The sequence below is a fragment of the Lynx rufus genome, unplaced genomic scaffold (genome assembly GCF_022079265.1).
Source record: "Lynx rufus isolate CCGP_SWC_20201006 ecotype Redwood Valley unplaced genomic scaffold, mLynRuf1.p SCAF_10, whole genome shotgun sequence".
Classification (NCBI taxonomy): domain Eukaryota; kingdom Metazoa; phylum Chordata; class Mammalia; order Carnivora; family Felidae; genus Lynx; species Lynx rufus.
In genome coordinates, this window is record NW_025814824.1 from 12,592,363 (window position 1) to 12,609,395 (window position 17,033).

The 17,033-nt window shown below is 41.5% G+C and overlaps 1 protein-coding gene across 1 annotated transcript in view; it reads left to right on the forward strand.

Moving 5' to 3' along the window:
- Positions 1 to 17,033, forward strand: part of MAMDC2 (MAM domain containing 2) — a 149,546-nt gene that overhangs the window by 120,533 nt on the left and 11,980 nt on the right. The window contains exon 11 of the mRNA XM_047101943.1: positions 1,428 to 1,580. Coding sequence (XP_046957899.1) covers positions 1,428 to 1,580 — 153 coding nt within the window. The remainder of the gene's footprint in view (positions 1 to 1,427; positions 1,581 to 17,033) is intronic.

Consider the following 17,033-nt stretch of genomic DNA (forward strand, 5'->3'; position numbering starts at 1 on the left):
ACACTCAGATATCACCTCACGCCAGTCAGAGTGGCTAAAATGAACAAAACAGGAGATTATAGATGCTGGAGAGGATGTGGAGAAATGGGAACCCTCTTGCACTGTTGCTGGGAATGCAAACTGGTGCAGCCACTCTGGAAAACAGTGTGGAGGTTCCTCAAAAAATTAAAAATAGACTTTTTTAGTCTCTTGATTTGCAAGGCACTGCAAGGACAACACAAAGAAAAACAAGATAAAAATCTCTACACTTGAGGCATAGAAAAGGGACTGAGGCTTCATCAGCTTGTACTGTATGTCAAGTAAAATGAAGTAAAATAATTATTATGCAAGAGATGTAAAAAACGGGCTGTTTATTAGAGAAATCTGCTAAGAATCTGGATGCGGGAAGGTACAGCCGAGTTCAGACAAAGAAGTCCCCAGTTAAGTGGGAGGTGACACCATTCTAATAATAAGAATAATCATGAAACTTATTGAAGACAGTGTCCAAAGACATAAATATTTGTTTTTGGAAATGGAAAATAAGGCTCCAGGTGACAAAACACCAAGCCCTAATATTCATTTAGCTAACATTTCCTGAGAACTTCATGTTCTAAACACTTCACATACATCATCTCCTTTAAAACTCACAATCCCAGAAGGTAGACAAGAATATTGAAGACATAAGAATTAAGTCACGTGCTCCACACAAGTTAAACTGTGCCTCCAGAAGCACACTTAGCTTTCGCACATTCTCCTCCTCGTCCAAAGCAACTACTGAGTTGTTCTAAGGATTCCCTTCACTCAGCCAGGATTTCTGAAGAAAGCTCCAACATGAGACAATTTATTGTTTTCCATATTTCCATAAAGGCAGTTTGCCTCCAATTTTCAGTGCTTTGTAAGCTCATTCTGACAAGTAAATTCATCAGTCAGAGGAAGTTTCTATCTCAAAGTATCCCAATACTTTTGAATCTAGATTTAAAAAAAAAAATTGTTTTTATGCTTATTTAGTTTTGAGAGAGAGAGAGGGACAGAGCTCGAACGGAGGAGAGGGAGAGAGAGGAGACACAGAATCCAAAGCAGGCTCCAGGCTCTGAGCTGTCAGCACAGAGCCCAATGCAGGGCTCGAACCAATGAACCATGAGATCATGACCTGAGTTGAAGCTGGACACCCAACCGACAGCCACCCAGGTGCCCCTAAATCTAGATTCCTGATTGTTCTCTGTCCCTGTGGCAGGACCCATGGTAGAGTCCAGGCTCTAGCTAGAGGCAAGAGCTTGGCATAGGAGGGTTGCCAGTTAGAGGCCGGCGGCGGGGGTGGGGGGGGTGCTGCCTCTCCATAAGCACAGGCATATGGCCAGGTGACATTCACACATGCAGAATGGGGAGCCGTGGAATGCATATTCATTGAAAGTGCCTCAGTAATAATAACACCTGCTGTTTCCTCACAGAGGGGCTTCCACCTCCACCTGGAGAGTGTACTTTCGAACAAGATGAATGTGCCTTTACCCAGGAGAGAAGAAACCGAAGCAGCTGGCACAGGAGGAGGGGAGAAACCCCCACCTCCTACACAGGACCAAAGGGAGATCACACTACTGGGGTAGGTGAGTTACGCCACATGGTGCTGTTTCCTAAGGAAACCTGAAATAGCATTGTGGGGGTCATTCACTGCATTTTGAAAGGTGCAAATTTATGTCTCGTGTCTAGAATGAACTACACACGTGATTCTCCGCCCATGGGATAGATCATTAAATATGTGCATTTAAAAATGTTCTTTCCGTTTATGCCTTGCTTATGTATCTTGCTGCAAAGAGGATGGAAATGGGCTTATTACAAAGATTTGCACATAAAAATAATTTAATGAGAAGTAGGTTTAAAAATAAAGGAGAGAGGGACAGTGTGAAGGAAGAAAAAATAGTGATCTAAACTGGAGCCAGGACTAAGGCCCTGTATGAGAAAGGTGCTGGCAGATGAGACTCTAGGAATCGGCCTCTACACTTTGCAGTGACTGAAACACAGCTGGAAAACATGATTCACCGTGTCCTTGGGATAAAAAGAGGTGAAGCGATCCACCAGGGGGTGTGGGTGTTTTCTGTAGCAAATATATGAAGTCCGATAAAACAGACTGACGTTGACCTACTTGTCATCACCATGTGCAGCGATTGTAAACAATGTCAGTGATGAAATAGACCGTGCAGAATAGACCTTTCTCACTGACACTCTTGATGTCACTTGGTGTGTCCATTGGATGCAAGCACTCTCTCTGGTACAGAGAAGCAGAACTAGCCCAGACAGGAAGCTCGCGGAGATGTTTCCTCAAGGGTCCTAACAGGGAAGCCTTTATGATAGTACATACAAGGGTGAGTGGCATAGTGCTATTTCTTACAGCCTACCTCAAGAGAAGTCTACAGATAACACCACAGAGCAACCTACACCATAACCTGTTTGTTGACTTGGCTAAACTTGGTAGGGTGCAATCAGGAACAGTTTTATTTTCTCTTTGGAGTGCTCTCTTCAAACAAATCCTAAAGCATTCTCCGTTCCCCATCCGTTGGCAGAGCCCATAGCTGCCCAGTCCTGTTAAGGTGTTAGACTGGTCACCTAGTTATTATGTTTAAAAGTCAATTGAATCATCTCTCTTTCCCTCAGCTTGGGCCTCACTAACTCATAGTTTGGAGATCAGAAAAGGGAAGAAGGTTCTTTTGTTTTCTCTGTTCTACTTCCTCATCCGCCCCTCACTTCATGATCCTTAATCAGGGTAAGTGGAAGAGAGATTGAAAGAAGAGCACTTGTTCAAATAGTTGGTGCTATTTCAGACTCTTTCTTGGCTATTGAATGTCCTCTGTTATGACACATATCAAATTACTGGCTTTTGGGGGAACTGCATCTTACCATTTCTGACAGTGTGCTCTCTGGCTTATCTCCTGTGGCCACCTCTTCTTCCCATAGCGCTTGCTCTCCACGGTGTAACCCACAGAGATTTTCTGCTTGGGTTCCACCTGGCAGTTGGGGCTTGGGTCTTTCCAGGAGCCCTCGGTTCCAGCCACCTTCCCAGTCAGTGTCCATGTAGCCTTAGGTACTGATGCACTCTTGCCTGACTAAGAAGATGTGCAGCTTGATCCTACCACTGACTTTTCTTTTGTTCCCACTGCGTTACCCTGTTCTGGGACAGCGTTGCTTCCAGAAGGCATAGCGTTGAAGAGATTCAGCATTGGTCCAAAGGTAGGACAGAATCCCACTTCCAGCACTGAGTAGAAGACTCTAAGGGGGCTCTAAGAGTACACACAGCTGTGTCTGGAAGACAGGAAAGTTAAGAAGATAATTGAGAGACTTGTATATGTGAATACTGTCTTGGTTGGGCATAATTTATTGCCCTTTGTAATAGACAAAATCCATTTAGGGCTAGCTTTAGGAACAACTTGATGCAGACTGTGTGATCAGGAGCCAGTTTCTCTCTCCAGCCACCTCCCTGATCTGGTTTTCCTCAATTGGCTGCAATCTTCGACTCTCATCTCATGGTAGCAGGACAGTGGTAGCAACTGCAGGTCTTTCAACACTAAATCGAATGGAAAGAGATAACTCAAACAAAAATACAAAAAGTCAGTCTCATTGGCTCTGATGAACAATGTCTTGAGGGCAAGTTACTGCCAGCCTTGTTTTTGAATCCCCAGAGGGCTTAATCTTGTACCTTGTATACTGTAGATGCTCAAAAAATGTTGTTGGAATGAATTAATCAATCTATAAGCCCTCACTGATGCATATAAACAACTAGCCATTTATTTAGTAAAATCCCTAGAAAACAGGATAGTGGGGATATATCTTTTTATTACAAGAGGAGTAGAGAAAGGTCAAGAACGAATCAGCTTGAGTTCAAGTCCATTGTAATCACAATGTATTTATGTGCATTTTTCTTGGGTGGGAGGAAGGTTGATAGCTTTTCTTCCATTTCTCGGAAACATCAAAAGGGTAGTGGTAACAGATCTGAGAAGAGATACTCTCAAAGAGACCTATGCTGTGGTGGACTGCCATAGGGGAATTTTCTGGGTAACAGGCCATGGCATGGAAGAGAGGACAAAGCAAAAATAGTAAGCAGTGGAGGGACAGTGTCTCTGAAAAGCAAGAGGAGGATCACCAGGCCCCAGGACGTACAACAGACCCATGAACAGAGTCAACCCACTCACTAGGTATGAAACTGTGAGAAAGTTATGGAAAATCTCTAAGTTTCATTTGTGTCATCTTAAAAATGAGAATAATTATAGCTACTTACCTATTTACCTGCTTCATTGGCTGGTTGAGTTTAAACCATTGAGAGTTTTGGGACCAGACTGCTGCTAGGGTTCAAATCTCAGTTCTACCCTTGAACTTCTCTAAATCTCAATTCCTTACCTGTATGTGGAATAATTAATACCTACCTCATAGGATTATGTATGTATCATTTATGTATGAGACATTTAAAATGTGCTTAGGATATGACCTGGTATATAATAAATGCTTAATTAATGCTGTTAATTCATTTGTTCCTTCACTCAACAAATACTCATTGAGTGTCTGTTATGTGCCAAGTTCAGCTTAGGTACTTGGAAACACAGATGAACAAAACAGGTAAAGCAATCATTTGCCCTCATGGGCCTTCTTTTCTAGTAGGCAGGGGACAGACAACAAAGACTATACTTAGCCATAAATGATATAGTATGTTAAAAGGCAATAAATTGCTTGAGAAGGTAATCTGGAAAGAGTTGAGGTCCCTATCCTCATAGGTACTGGGAAGAAGTGTTCCAAGTAGAGGGAGCAGCCAGTGTAAAGCCCCTTGAGTGGAAGCAGGTTCAGTGTGTCCCAGGAATAGCAAGGAGACTGGTTTTGCTAACCAGGGTGAGCAGGGGAATGAGTACTAGGAAATGAGATCAGAAAAATAATGGTAGGCCAGGCCCTAGAGGACCTTGTCATTAATCAGAAGGACTTTGGGGGTGCCTGGCTGACTCATTCAGTAGAACATGCAACTGTTTTGTTGTTGTTGTTTTGTTTTGTTTGTTGTTTGTTTTTGTTTTTGTTTTGAGCCTGCAACTCTTGAACTCAGGGTCATGAGTTTCACCCCTGTGTTGGGCATAGAGATTTCTTTAAAAAAAAAAAAAAAAATACATATATATATATATATATATATATATATATATATATATATATTGTTCCTATATATATATATATATATATATATGTATATATATATATAGTTGTTGTTGTTGTTGTCGTTGTTTTAAAGAATGACTTTGGATTTTACTTTACCTGAAGTGGGAGGACCCTGGAAGATGTTGAGCTTAGGAAGGAGATGATCTGACCTGGCTTTGTTAGGATCACTGTGGCTGCTCTGTTGAGAAAAGACTACAAAGAGAAATGGGGCAAGAGTGAAATCAGAGAGCCCCATCAGGATAAGGCGAGGCATCCAGAAGACAGTATATGGTAAAGTGAAGGTGGATTTACCAATGACAGTGGATTGGACTAGGGTAGTAGCATGGAGGTGGTAAGAAGTGGCGAAATTCTGGATATATTTTGAAAGTAGAGCCAACAGAATCTCTTGATAGGTTAAATACGGGTGTCAGAGAAAGAGAGAAATCAAGAATGATTTCAACGATTTGAACTGAGCAGCTGGACAATGGACTTGTCAACAACTAAATAGAAAAGATAGAGTGGATAGGTTTGTCGGGAAGATAAGGGAGATCGGGAGCCCAGTTTTAAATATGTCAGAATTGAGATTCTTGATAGATATTCAAGGGGAGGTGTCGAGTGGGCAGTCAGAAGTTCAGGAAAGATGACTGCTCTGGAAGCTGTTGGTATGGACGATATTTAAAACCATGTGACTGGGAGAGAGCGCTAAGGGAGTAGGAGCAGAACCAAAAGTGGACCAAGGGATAAGCTTTTGGAGCATTCCAAAGTTCAATGGTCAGAGGAAGAAGAACCAGCAAAGGAGACTGAGAATAGCCAGTAACCCTGATGTCATTGTGTGGAAGCCACTCTCACGGGGCTATGAGAAATAGGGGCTCAGCAAAGATGTCCCTGCCTTGCTTTCCTCTTCTCCATGAACTCTCCTTCCTTGGCTTTTTTATCACTCTTGTGACAGTGGCTCTTAATGCTACCTCCATCACTCCCATGCCAGCCTAGTCATAGGTACCTAATCCTTTTATGTGTGTATCAATTTTATCTTCCCAACTGGACTATAAATAACTCGAGGGACGGGTATTTGGACTCAGTATGAGGTTGCTAGTGCTGCCTTCCTAAAAATACCACAAATACTGCCAGGCAGCTTCAACAACAGAAATTGATTTTCTCATAGTTCTGAGGGGCTAGACGTCCAAGCTCAAGGTGCTGACAGGGTTGGTTTCACTCTGAGGCTCTCCTGCTTAGCTGGCAGAGGCCTTCCTTACCGCTATGTGCTCACGTTGTCTGCCCTTGGCCTGTGGTGTCTTCTCCTTATCTCTTCTTATCAGGACACCAGTTATAGGATTAGGACACACCCTAACAGCCCCATTTAATTTAATTACTTCTTTAAAAGTATCTGCAAATACAGTCACATTCCAAGATCCTGGGACACATACAATTCAGCCCATAACAGAGTCCCTCCCCAGCGTTAGTGCTAAACACGGAAGGAGCCCTTCCTACATAAAGTGGCCCTTGTCCTGCCCTTCACATCTTTCTGCTAAAATAACCTAAACTTGTTTGTACCACATTCTACCCCTCCCCCTATACACAAAATCTGTGAAAACCTAGCAAAAGCACATTCAGTAGATACTCAATTACTCATAATTTGGCTCCTTTATCTACATTTTTCCTGGCTTATAGGGGCACATGTTAGTTAACTTGGTGTGGCTTTGTATAATGAAAATGTTATGGCGGTGTTTGCTTTGTCTCTCTGCAACTTTGACGGATGTTTCAGCTGGTTGGATGTTTCTGCAAAGACTGTAATGCAAAAACCTCTTAATGTGTTCAATATTCACTCCCAGCAAATGCTTTATGCATTAAATGAAATTCTCTGGTGCACAATCAAGAGAGTTCTGATTTTTTTCAGCAAATTGCCTCTAGGGTCTGCCTTCTTCTCCATTCTTTTTCTTGCTTGTTTCAAAACAAATTTTTAAAAGGTTCTCAAGGCACCTTTCCATTTTCTAACTAAAGAAAGTCTTTTACAGGTTATATCTCTTTATGCCTCTCTACAATAATGCAGATGAGGCAGCAAATTTTGCTGTGGTCACCTACATATATAGCATCGGATGGAAGGTATTTTGGTTCTGTTCTTAAAATTACTGTAACAATTGTCTCACTCAGGAAATAATGTTAGCTAGTGATCATTTATGGAACATTTGCCATGTGCAGGCACTTTACTGGGAGCTTTACATCTTGCCTTAGTCAGTATGAGCTGGTCTAACAAAAATACCACAGACTGGATGGCTTACACAACAAACATTTATTTCTCTTGGTCTGGAGTCTGGAAAGTCCAACATCAAGGTGCCATCAGATTCCGTGTCTGGTAAGAGACTGCTTCCTGGTTCATAGACAGCCATCTTCTTATTGTGTCCCCACATGGCCGAAGGGGCAAAGGAGCTCTCTGGGTTTTCATTTAAAAGGGTACTAATCCCATTGTTGAGGGTTCACCCGTCGTGATCGTGATCTAATCAGCTCCTAAGGGCCCTACCTCCTAATACCATTCACATTGGGGGTTAGGATTTCAACACATAAGTTTCGGGGGGACATGAACATTCATTCCATAAACACATCCTTACCACAACCTGTAAAGTTAGAGGAAGTGCCTGTTTTTCACATGAGAAAACCAAGGCTCAGAAAAGTTAAGTGTTTTTCCAGACTCACACAGCACTAACAAGTAGAGTGGGGACAGAGTCTCAGGAATGGCAGGCTCTAATGGCCATATTCTGTCTACTCTGTCTCACCAGAGTTTCCCTGCCTACATGATACTAAGAGACCACAAATGACCAGGAACAGCTGTGACAGCTTATATGTGAAAGGCACAATACTTCATGTAGCAGCATAATCTCACCCCTAAAACCCTTCACCCAAAGAGGGGTATCTTCTTTTGGAAAGGGTATATTCAAGCTGATGGTATTTTTAGACATCTATAGAAATGCATCTAGCAGAAAGTAAATTCTTTGCTGAGCTATTTTAATGTCAGTGAACCAGTGTTGTAAATTTAACTCCCTGGCTGCAGCCTGCACACCTATCGTGTATCCTAAGCCCTGAAAGAGTGGCTTCTTCTCTAGCCTCCAATGGCTTGAGCCATATGTGGGAGGATATATTGGCTCTCAGATCACATTATGACAAGCATCACCCCTTCAAAAATGAAAGCATGAGCCAATAAAGGCCCCATTAAAACATTTGTTTATTTGTTAAAGCCACCAGTATCACAGGCGACATGTATATAAGATGAAACATCTTAGAACTGGGAGTGGTCATAAATTTATACAGTGCGGCATCCAGATGATCTTCATTTATTCCACTTTTTCTGAGCATCTGCTGTGCCTTGTGCACCAAATACTTGCCCCCAGAATTGTAATAAGTAAAGTAATGAGAGTTCAGTTCTAGAGATGATGGAACCACATGGAGAGAAGCAGCTAGCTCTCCTTGGGAGCATCTTGATGGATGAGTGAGAGTTCACCAAGAAGAGTGGCAGGGTGAGGTAGCATCCGCGTGCAAGGTATGGAACCACTAAGCAGTATGGCAGCTTCAGGGAATTCCTAAATGGTTCTACTTGGCGGGTCTAGAGGATACTGCCAGACAGGATTCCCAAGAAAGTGAAGTCCAAGATACAGGTTTGCATGCAGGTAGTATTTTTTGAGATGTGATCCCAAGAAGCAGAAATGTGGGGCAAAGGCAGCAAAGCAAGGAACCAGGGAAAGCTGATACAAGGATGCATCATGAACTTGGCCACTATTGTGTCCAACTGTTCCTTGATCCTATGGGAACTTCTGAGAAGCCATGGAGATTGCCAGAAATATTTTGGAGATTTTGGAGTTTTGCAAAGCAACCCCCTCCCCCACCAGATATCCCAGGACCTACTTTTTATTCTTAACAATTTTGGGTCAGTCTTTTGTTAGCTTCAATTGTTAATATCACCTAAGGCAGTTGTAATGTTAAACAATCATTTAACTGATTGCTTTTGACAAAAGCCCCTGGAGATAAGGCTGTTCACACAAAGTAAGCTCTACCTCAGTCAAATTAAATGAGAGAAGCCCTGAGAATGGAACTTTTCAGTGAGTTGCCAAATAGGTCAAATAATGATAATTTTCTGGGGACAGGGCTTTAGGGAGCTCCGGACCAGTTCTGCCCCTTGCAGAATGACTGTAGGCTGATGCTTTTTATGGATACTTTAGTTGTAAAGCTCTCGGTTTTCAATTATGTCTCGGAGTAGGAGTAGGAGTAGGAATAGGAGAGATTAAGACGGGATTAGGGCAGGTTAAAGGCTCATCTTTCTTTGCAAGATTGTCATTTTTCTTGAACACTCTTAGATTGCTATATGCCTTTAGTTAATTTCCAGAGTTCTGAAGAAGTTGGTTTGACAGTTTTTTTCCAGTGTTCTCATTGCTTTTATAGGGAAACACATTTTCAAGAGGTCCTTACTCTGTATTGTATCCCACATGTATGTAGTCCACATCCCTCCTCCAGCCTGTTTCTCTTTAAGAGACTCAAGTTCTTTCATGAACTTCTTCATCTTAATCTATTTCCTGGACATAATATAAATGCTCAAATTATTAAGTTACTAAGCATAGTTATTTTACACCTCTTAAAAGTGATCGTGCTATAGCTGGGTCACCTGTGGCCCTGTTTCTCTTGTCTGTTTTTCCCCCCACTTTGGCCCAGTTTCTTGAAATCTCTGGTGTTTTCACTGAATACTGGACATTGGGAATGAAGAATGATAGAATCCTTGGTGATGAAGTTTTTTTCCTCCAGAGAAGATTCAGCCTGTTCTCAAATAGACAACTTGAGACGAGCAGGTCACCTCAGTCCCATCGGAACTGGGCTGACTTGAGCAGGTATTGCTTTGCGAGACCACCCTCTCCATTCTCCCCTCCCCCTAGGGTATATTCTCTGAGAGCATGCCCTGGGGGGTTATTAAGGGCCCTCCTCTTCAGTACGTCCTAAACTTTAATTTTTTATCTCTTCAGCTGGTGAGATTGCTGAAAACTTTGTTCTGCATTTGGCTTCTTGGCCAGAGGCCCTTCTTGCCCTCTACTGCTTAAGCGTTCAGCACAAGCCTCAAGGGAAGATTGCCAAGTGGTGGGCTCACTGTTCTGTGCCTCTCTCTTTGCACACAACTTGGCTCTGAAGGAAGCTCTTACTGCCTCGGCAACCCTGAACTCCAGTTAGTATCTTCCCAGTGCAGGGGGTTCCAATGGTTTCTCTGCCTCATTTTCGCTGCTCCCTGCTTGGATTCTAAACTGAACAGGCAAATGCCCCAATAGGAACAGCAGCGGGAAGAATGTTGAACTCGCTTCACTGACCTTCTCCTTTTCCTGGGACCTTGGCACCCTCAAGTGCTTGCTGTTTGGGAAACTCTCTCGTGGTTTCAAAACAGGTGTTTTCTAAAATAGATAGTTTTTATCCATTGTTTTTCCGCTTCTTCTCAGCAGGAGTGTAGGTCTGCTACAAATTGCTCAACCTATCCACAAGAGGATGTCTCTGGCATTTTATGTTTTGGCATCATTTATTTATGAATTATTATTATACTAGAAATTTGAAGGCATTTGCTCTTCTCTTGCACACTAACCAAGCATAGTGTTTTGAATGAGATCTTTGTGTCTCTGGCCTGTTCTACCCAAGGTCTTGCTGTATCTGAGATTATGTTATCATACGGTGTTCTGTTCTTTGATGAGGGGTAGTAGGAGGAGAATATTAAAATTTACATTTATATTGCCTTTGGCTATAAACTGCTTGAGAGACTGTAATTTTCTACTTCTTTCCCTTTATAACTCTCAATCTCGTGTAGTAAATATTGGAGACAACCGACACAGTACTAAAGTAGTCCGAAAATCTTTTATTTAATTATCATGGAAACCACTTAACAATCACCTCATATTTTTTATTAAAAAGTTATTTTTATAGTAAATGTAATATTGCTTAGATGAATGTCTCTGGAATTTCTCTCCAGAAGAGAATATGGTCTGAAAGAATAAGAAAATTTTAGTTGACTCAACAAATTAATAACAGTTCATAGATTTATAGGATGCTGAAGGTAGATAGGATCTTCTAGATCCTAAGGCAACATAGTCATTTTAAATATTAAAACACTGAAACCCACTCAAGGGAGTTTTAGTTATTATCTGCTTGGATCCTAGGATAGCAACAGCAAACCTGTGTGTGAGTAGATGTAGGATTTAAACAATAATGGAATTACATCCAGAAAGATCTCTTATTGCCTGCTTTGTTGATTTACTGCTATTTTTGCATTTAGTCCTAACAATATTTGCCATGTGTCTTTTGATAATACAGGCAGTAAAATAATGGAAGTATGTAAAAATGGCAGAACTTTCTGTCCTAGACATTAGTGAAATAATATGTTCAGACTCTGGACCAGCAGCACAGTGTCTTTCTCCTTGATGACTGGAGGGTATTGGTTTGGTGTAGGTGATAGCAGAATCCTTTTTGAATGCAGTGCATTCTGGGACTTTCAGAGGATATACCTGTACTTGTAGACTGCGTTCTACCTTTTCGCTTCCCATCCTTCCTTAAAGCCTATCAATTTACAGTTGGAAGAACACACACAAGAAGAAAATGGAAAGAGGAAAGGCATACAAAACTGTTTATAGACAACTGGATTAGACGGACAGAAAATATGGGTCCATTAAGTGAGAAGAGAAGCTGACAAAAGGCACAATGTGGACATGCCAGTTTATTGTGTTTATTAGACTTAACACTTCATCGTACATAGCAAGGGAGCTGTAGTTCCTGACTCACTAACTTGCCATGCAAGGTTTCCACAATCCAGGGTGTAGCGTGGTGTAGTCTAGTGGAAAGTGTTATGCCCAGAATTCGTGATCCCCAAAGACCACTAGGGAGCCGAGTCCGATGTAAAAGCAAAAGAGCCTTTATTCGAGCTAGCTCGAGCTCAGTCTCCTACCTGACCGACGCAGCGGTGAGATACCGGGGAGAGAGAGCGAGTTTCAAGAGGACAAAGGTTTTATTGGGGCCTAGGGGCAGTTGGTGAGGTAATGGCTGTGGCCTCAGCCGATTGGCTGGGGAAGGGTCCGAGTCCTGTTAGGCAGGTGAGCGGGAGGTTACTCAAGGGGAGGAGGCGTGGTCAAGGTGAAGGACACAGAACAAGACGGAGTTGGCCGGCTTAGGCCCGCCCTTTCAGAAAGACCAATGGATGCACAATGAGCTAGCTCTGCCACTTGCTCCCTGCATAGCCCGGGGCGTGATCACAGGCATTCTCTGAGCCTCATTTTACCCATATGTGAAATAAAGATAACAAAGGATGTCCCACTACTCTCTTAGGGTTGCTGTGATGATTAATTGAGATTATATTTGTGAAAAGCCTTGATACTGTATCAGCTCCACTGACATGAATGGTGTTGTTATTTTTTACAATTAGTGAAACTTTTATAAAATGTGCTGTTCTTCTCTGGGAATACTTTCTTGGATTCATTGTTCTGCCTCATCTGTGCTTTTATGAATAGAAAATCATGGCCTGTGGTTACAGATAAAATGACTTAGTAGAAACCGGAACGTTTGGTAGACCTTGAACCAATGTTTTCCAAACTACCACTGGGTAACTTAAGTGGTATGTGGATGAATAGTTTTTAATTTGATACTAATATCCATGTATAATAAAAATATATAACCAGTCCATCAAAACCATTATTTCACAGATTGATAGTATTTTTTGTTTGTTTGTTTTCATCCTAATGTGGCTTCCTATTTGAATAAGTCGATTTATGTAGTAAAAGTGGCATTTGAAGAAGAACGTTAAGTGCTGTAGGTATGTGGGCAGACAAAATAAAATCATGAAGTTGGTATTTGTATGACTAAAGTTTGGGAAAATGCCCAGTGTTTAAGTCAGTCACATAGTAGAACAAGTCATTATAGCAGAACAACAACAAAGACAAAAAAACAAAAAACAAAAATAAAAAAATCCACCAGCCCCACAACTTGACTCCTTAATTAATAAAATAACACAGGCATTTGTGAAAGATGAACCTAGACGTGCATGGAGAAGGGACAGACTCCTGGATTTGTCTTTTCGGACGGAAATGCTTCTTTTTTGCAAGACAATAAAGATAAGTTTTAAAGATCACAGGATTTTATTGTTTATTGCAGTTTTATTAACATTTATATGATGCCATGCTGTCACAATGCTTCTAAACAATTGCTTTAGTTGCCCTAGGTTTAGAGGGATTTTGTGGCCCAAAGACAGAGGGATAAGTAAATCAGTAGATAACTATCTAGTTTAGTGAGAAAATGCCTTCACCTGTAACTCCTAGCTTCTGGAGTCTACCAGTGAGTAGATTAAAAGTCCTTCAGGCCCTCCTCCCCACACCTACATTGTAGAAAAGCAACTATTCATCATTTTCTTAACAATTTCCAGAGGGAGAGACACCATCCATTTCTTTTGTGACATTGTTGACTGTTTCAGTAAGTCTTCCATGTTTCTGGTAATTAAGGCAGAAGTCTTCTTCATTTCTAAGAATACTCCCTCTTGTGTGATAGAAATATCAAGAGTGGGGGTGCCTAGGTGGCTCAGTCAGGTAAGCGTCTGACTCTTGATTTCATCTCAGGTCTTGATCTCAGGGTTATGAGTTTAACATATGCAGGGTATCAAGCCTATTAAAAAAAAAACTATCTATCTATATATATATCTTCACACACACAATAATACACACACACACACACACACACACACACATATCTCAAGAGTGCATTAAAATACCAAATGGTCTGTATTTATAAAGTTATGCTGTCAGACAAAAGAAAATCACAACTATATATTTAATGTGTTATTTATAGAGCTAAAATTTACTAGCAGTCGTATTCAAGTCCTTGTCTTTTAAGAATTATAGTAGCTGAGGGGCAGTCGGTTAAGCATCTAATTTCGCTCAGGTCATGATCTCGCAGTTCAAGACTTTGAGCCCTGTGTCGGGCTCTGTGCTGACAGCTCAGAGCCTGGAGCCTGCTTCCGATTCTGTGTCTCCCTCTCTCTGCCCCTCCCCTGCTCACACTCTGTCTCTCTCCCTCTCTCTCTTAAAAAAAAAAAAAAAAGAATTGTAGTAGCTGATATCCAGACACGTGAGAATGATACCCAGCTAGTCTGTAACTATCTGAGAAATTAGCTCCAAAATATCAAAATCTCCAATGTCCTTCAATCTTTTTATAATTGATCTTATCACTCTAGTTTCTGATGTTGTCAGGTCCTACTTACACACAGAAAGCTTCTTGGCAAGCTTTTGTTAAAAATTGATAATATTTACATCACACAGAATTTACCACTTTAATCATTTGTAAGTTTATAGTTAAGTGGCAGTAAGTACATTCACACAGCTGTGCTGCCGTCTCCGCCCTCCGTCTCCAGAACTCCTTTCCCCAAACTGAAACTCTATACCCATTAAACAATAACTATCCATTTATGGCAAGCTTTAAAAATCATTCGGAAGGTATCGTAAAACAACAATTTTAGGGAGACACATTTAACTGTTGTTCTGCCCAAAGTACTGATGTCTTTTTTTTCCCCGATTGTTAAAAATCCTCGTCAGCTTAATGAATGCAGCTTAGCTGTTCATTCTACGTGGCTCGTACAGGCCACTCGAGCTCGTTCCCAGCCCTGGTGAAAGGGGGCAGACACCAGGAACGAAGGAACAGCTGCCTCACCGTTCCAGATTATGAATCCGGGGTGTATCTCAACACATCACAGTTGCCTCACAAAGAACAGGTGGGACCCCGATCTCCCAGTAGACCCACTGGAACCCCGTCTTGAATGTTAAACAAGGACCCACGGAGAGAAAGTGATTTCACTTAATACTCCCTTCCACAGATTGAAATCCTTCATGTGTAGGAACACGTGAGCGGGTCTGAGGTTTCAGCACTGGGGCTTCCTGGCTCCCATCCAGAGCTTTTGTTCCCTGAAACAGACAGCATTTGGAGTTATAATGTGGCAAAGCTTGTCAACACATGGGGCTTTTCTCTGCTTTCCAAACACATGTGAGACAGACTGGCTCTCAATGAAGCTCTGATCTTTTCTGGGGAAAGGAAATGTCTCATGCAAGTCAAAAAAAAAAAAAAACATATTTGGAATCAAGAGGAATAATTGTGCATCAGAGAGACAGATTCTGATCAGTTGGCAAATATGGTGACATTGTAGTATAGATGTTGATCTAGATTGGTTTACATGGGTATTACATTATGGAATATACGTGTATGGGATATATGTACTTAACAATAGAAACCGTATCAAGGATTTTTGGAAAGACCGACGTTACTCAAGAAAAATAGACTGGTGTCAGCGTCCCAGAAAGACACAGGGCATTGTACCTACGTTCCCCTGGATGTTACGTCTCTCTTCCAAAAGTGAGATGATTACACAGCTCAAAAGCCTGGGAGATTTCCTTTCATACTTTATGGCCCGAAACACAAAGATCTCCGGAACCGGAGACCTGGGGTAATGGTTTCAGCCTAATATCTGAGACCCAGAGGTGCATGAGCTGAAGGCATTTCCAGAGTAATGCTTCACCCACTGGAGGCTAAATGGCTAGTGCTTTGTATCCCAAGAAGAAAGAATTTAATTTAATCCTGGAGATGATTAGAGGTTTCCCTCCCTCCAGGACCTCAGACTAATTCTGCTCGGGACTCCTACTGCTATCAGTAGGACAGACACTGTCATCACTAGAGGGAAGGTGCTTCTTAGGTCATTTCACACTCATGACGGACCCGTCGCTTCCTTTCCATCCTGCAAAGATGTCGTGTCTCAGAGCCCAGTCTCCACTTTCCATTTTCCCAAAGACAGTGTCCTTCAGAGTAGCCTCCCTCCCCTCCCTCACTGGGTGGCTCATCTTTCACCAAGGTCCTTCACTTCAGATTCAAATGGGCCTTCTGAGAGCCCAAAGCCAGATACAAAAGTTCTTTTTCTTTGATTTTCTTATTTTTTTTTGGAGGAAATGTTGTTGAGGTTAAACATGTATTAAGGTAGGATTTCAGGGCACTATGCCATTAATTTATGTATAGGATAGCATGGGATGCCTTTGTGCATAGCTAGGTGACAAACCATGGTCATTTTCATGTTTTGGCCTCATTCTTAATGGAATTCAATGAAATACATCCTTCTATTAGGGTGATGTAGATCTGTATTTTGGTTCATCCAGCCTCGCTTAAGTTAGAAATGCTAAAGAAAAGAATTATAGAAGTTCCTTTCATTGCTGAAAATGCAAAAACCCCAGTATTCTTACATAGCAATTTTCTTGCCAGTGAAAAAAATGAAGGTAACAATGTACAAAAATGATCTGTGTGTGTGTGTGTGTGTGTGTGTGTGTGTGTGTGTGTTTGGTTTAAAAAAATACATTGGATGACATGGAACTAGTTTGAGAATATTTGCTTTGATATCACTTTAATTTTATCAAAACTTGTATTTGTTTTACTTTTGCCTTGGAGCGTCCTGGTCAAGTGCATGTCTCATTGCCAAGCCCCTCACAAAACTGGACATATAGTTTGGCCTTGGCCCAACTGGTTTGTGGGTTAGAGCTGCTGAAGAAAATGCATTCATTTGTTCATTCATCAAATACTTACTGAGTATATACTACGTTCCATGCACTGCTCTAGGAGCTGGAGGCATAGCAATGAACAGGAAAATGTCTCTGCCTTTGTATGTTCTAGGGAAGGGAGATGGACAAAAAAAAAAAAAAAAAAAGTACAGTATGTTAAGAGGCAATTAAATGCTATGGAAATAATAGAGTGTAGGAAATGAGTACCAGAGGCAGGTTGAAGTTTGAAATAGTGTAGTCAGAATGGGACCAGTGGAAAAGGAAATATCTGAGCAAAGACTTAGAAATGATAAAGTGAGACCTGAGATTAAATGGAGGGAA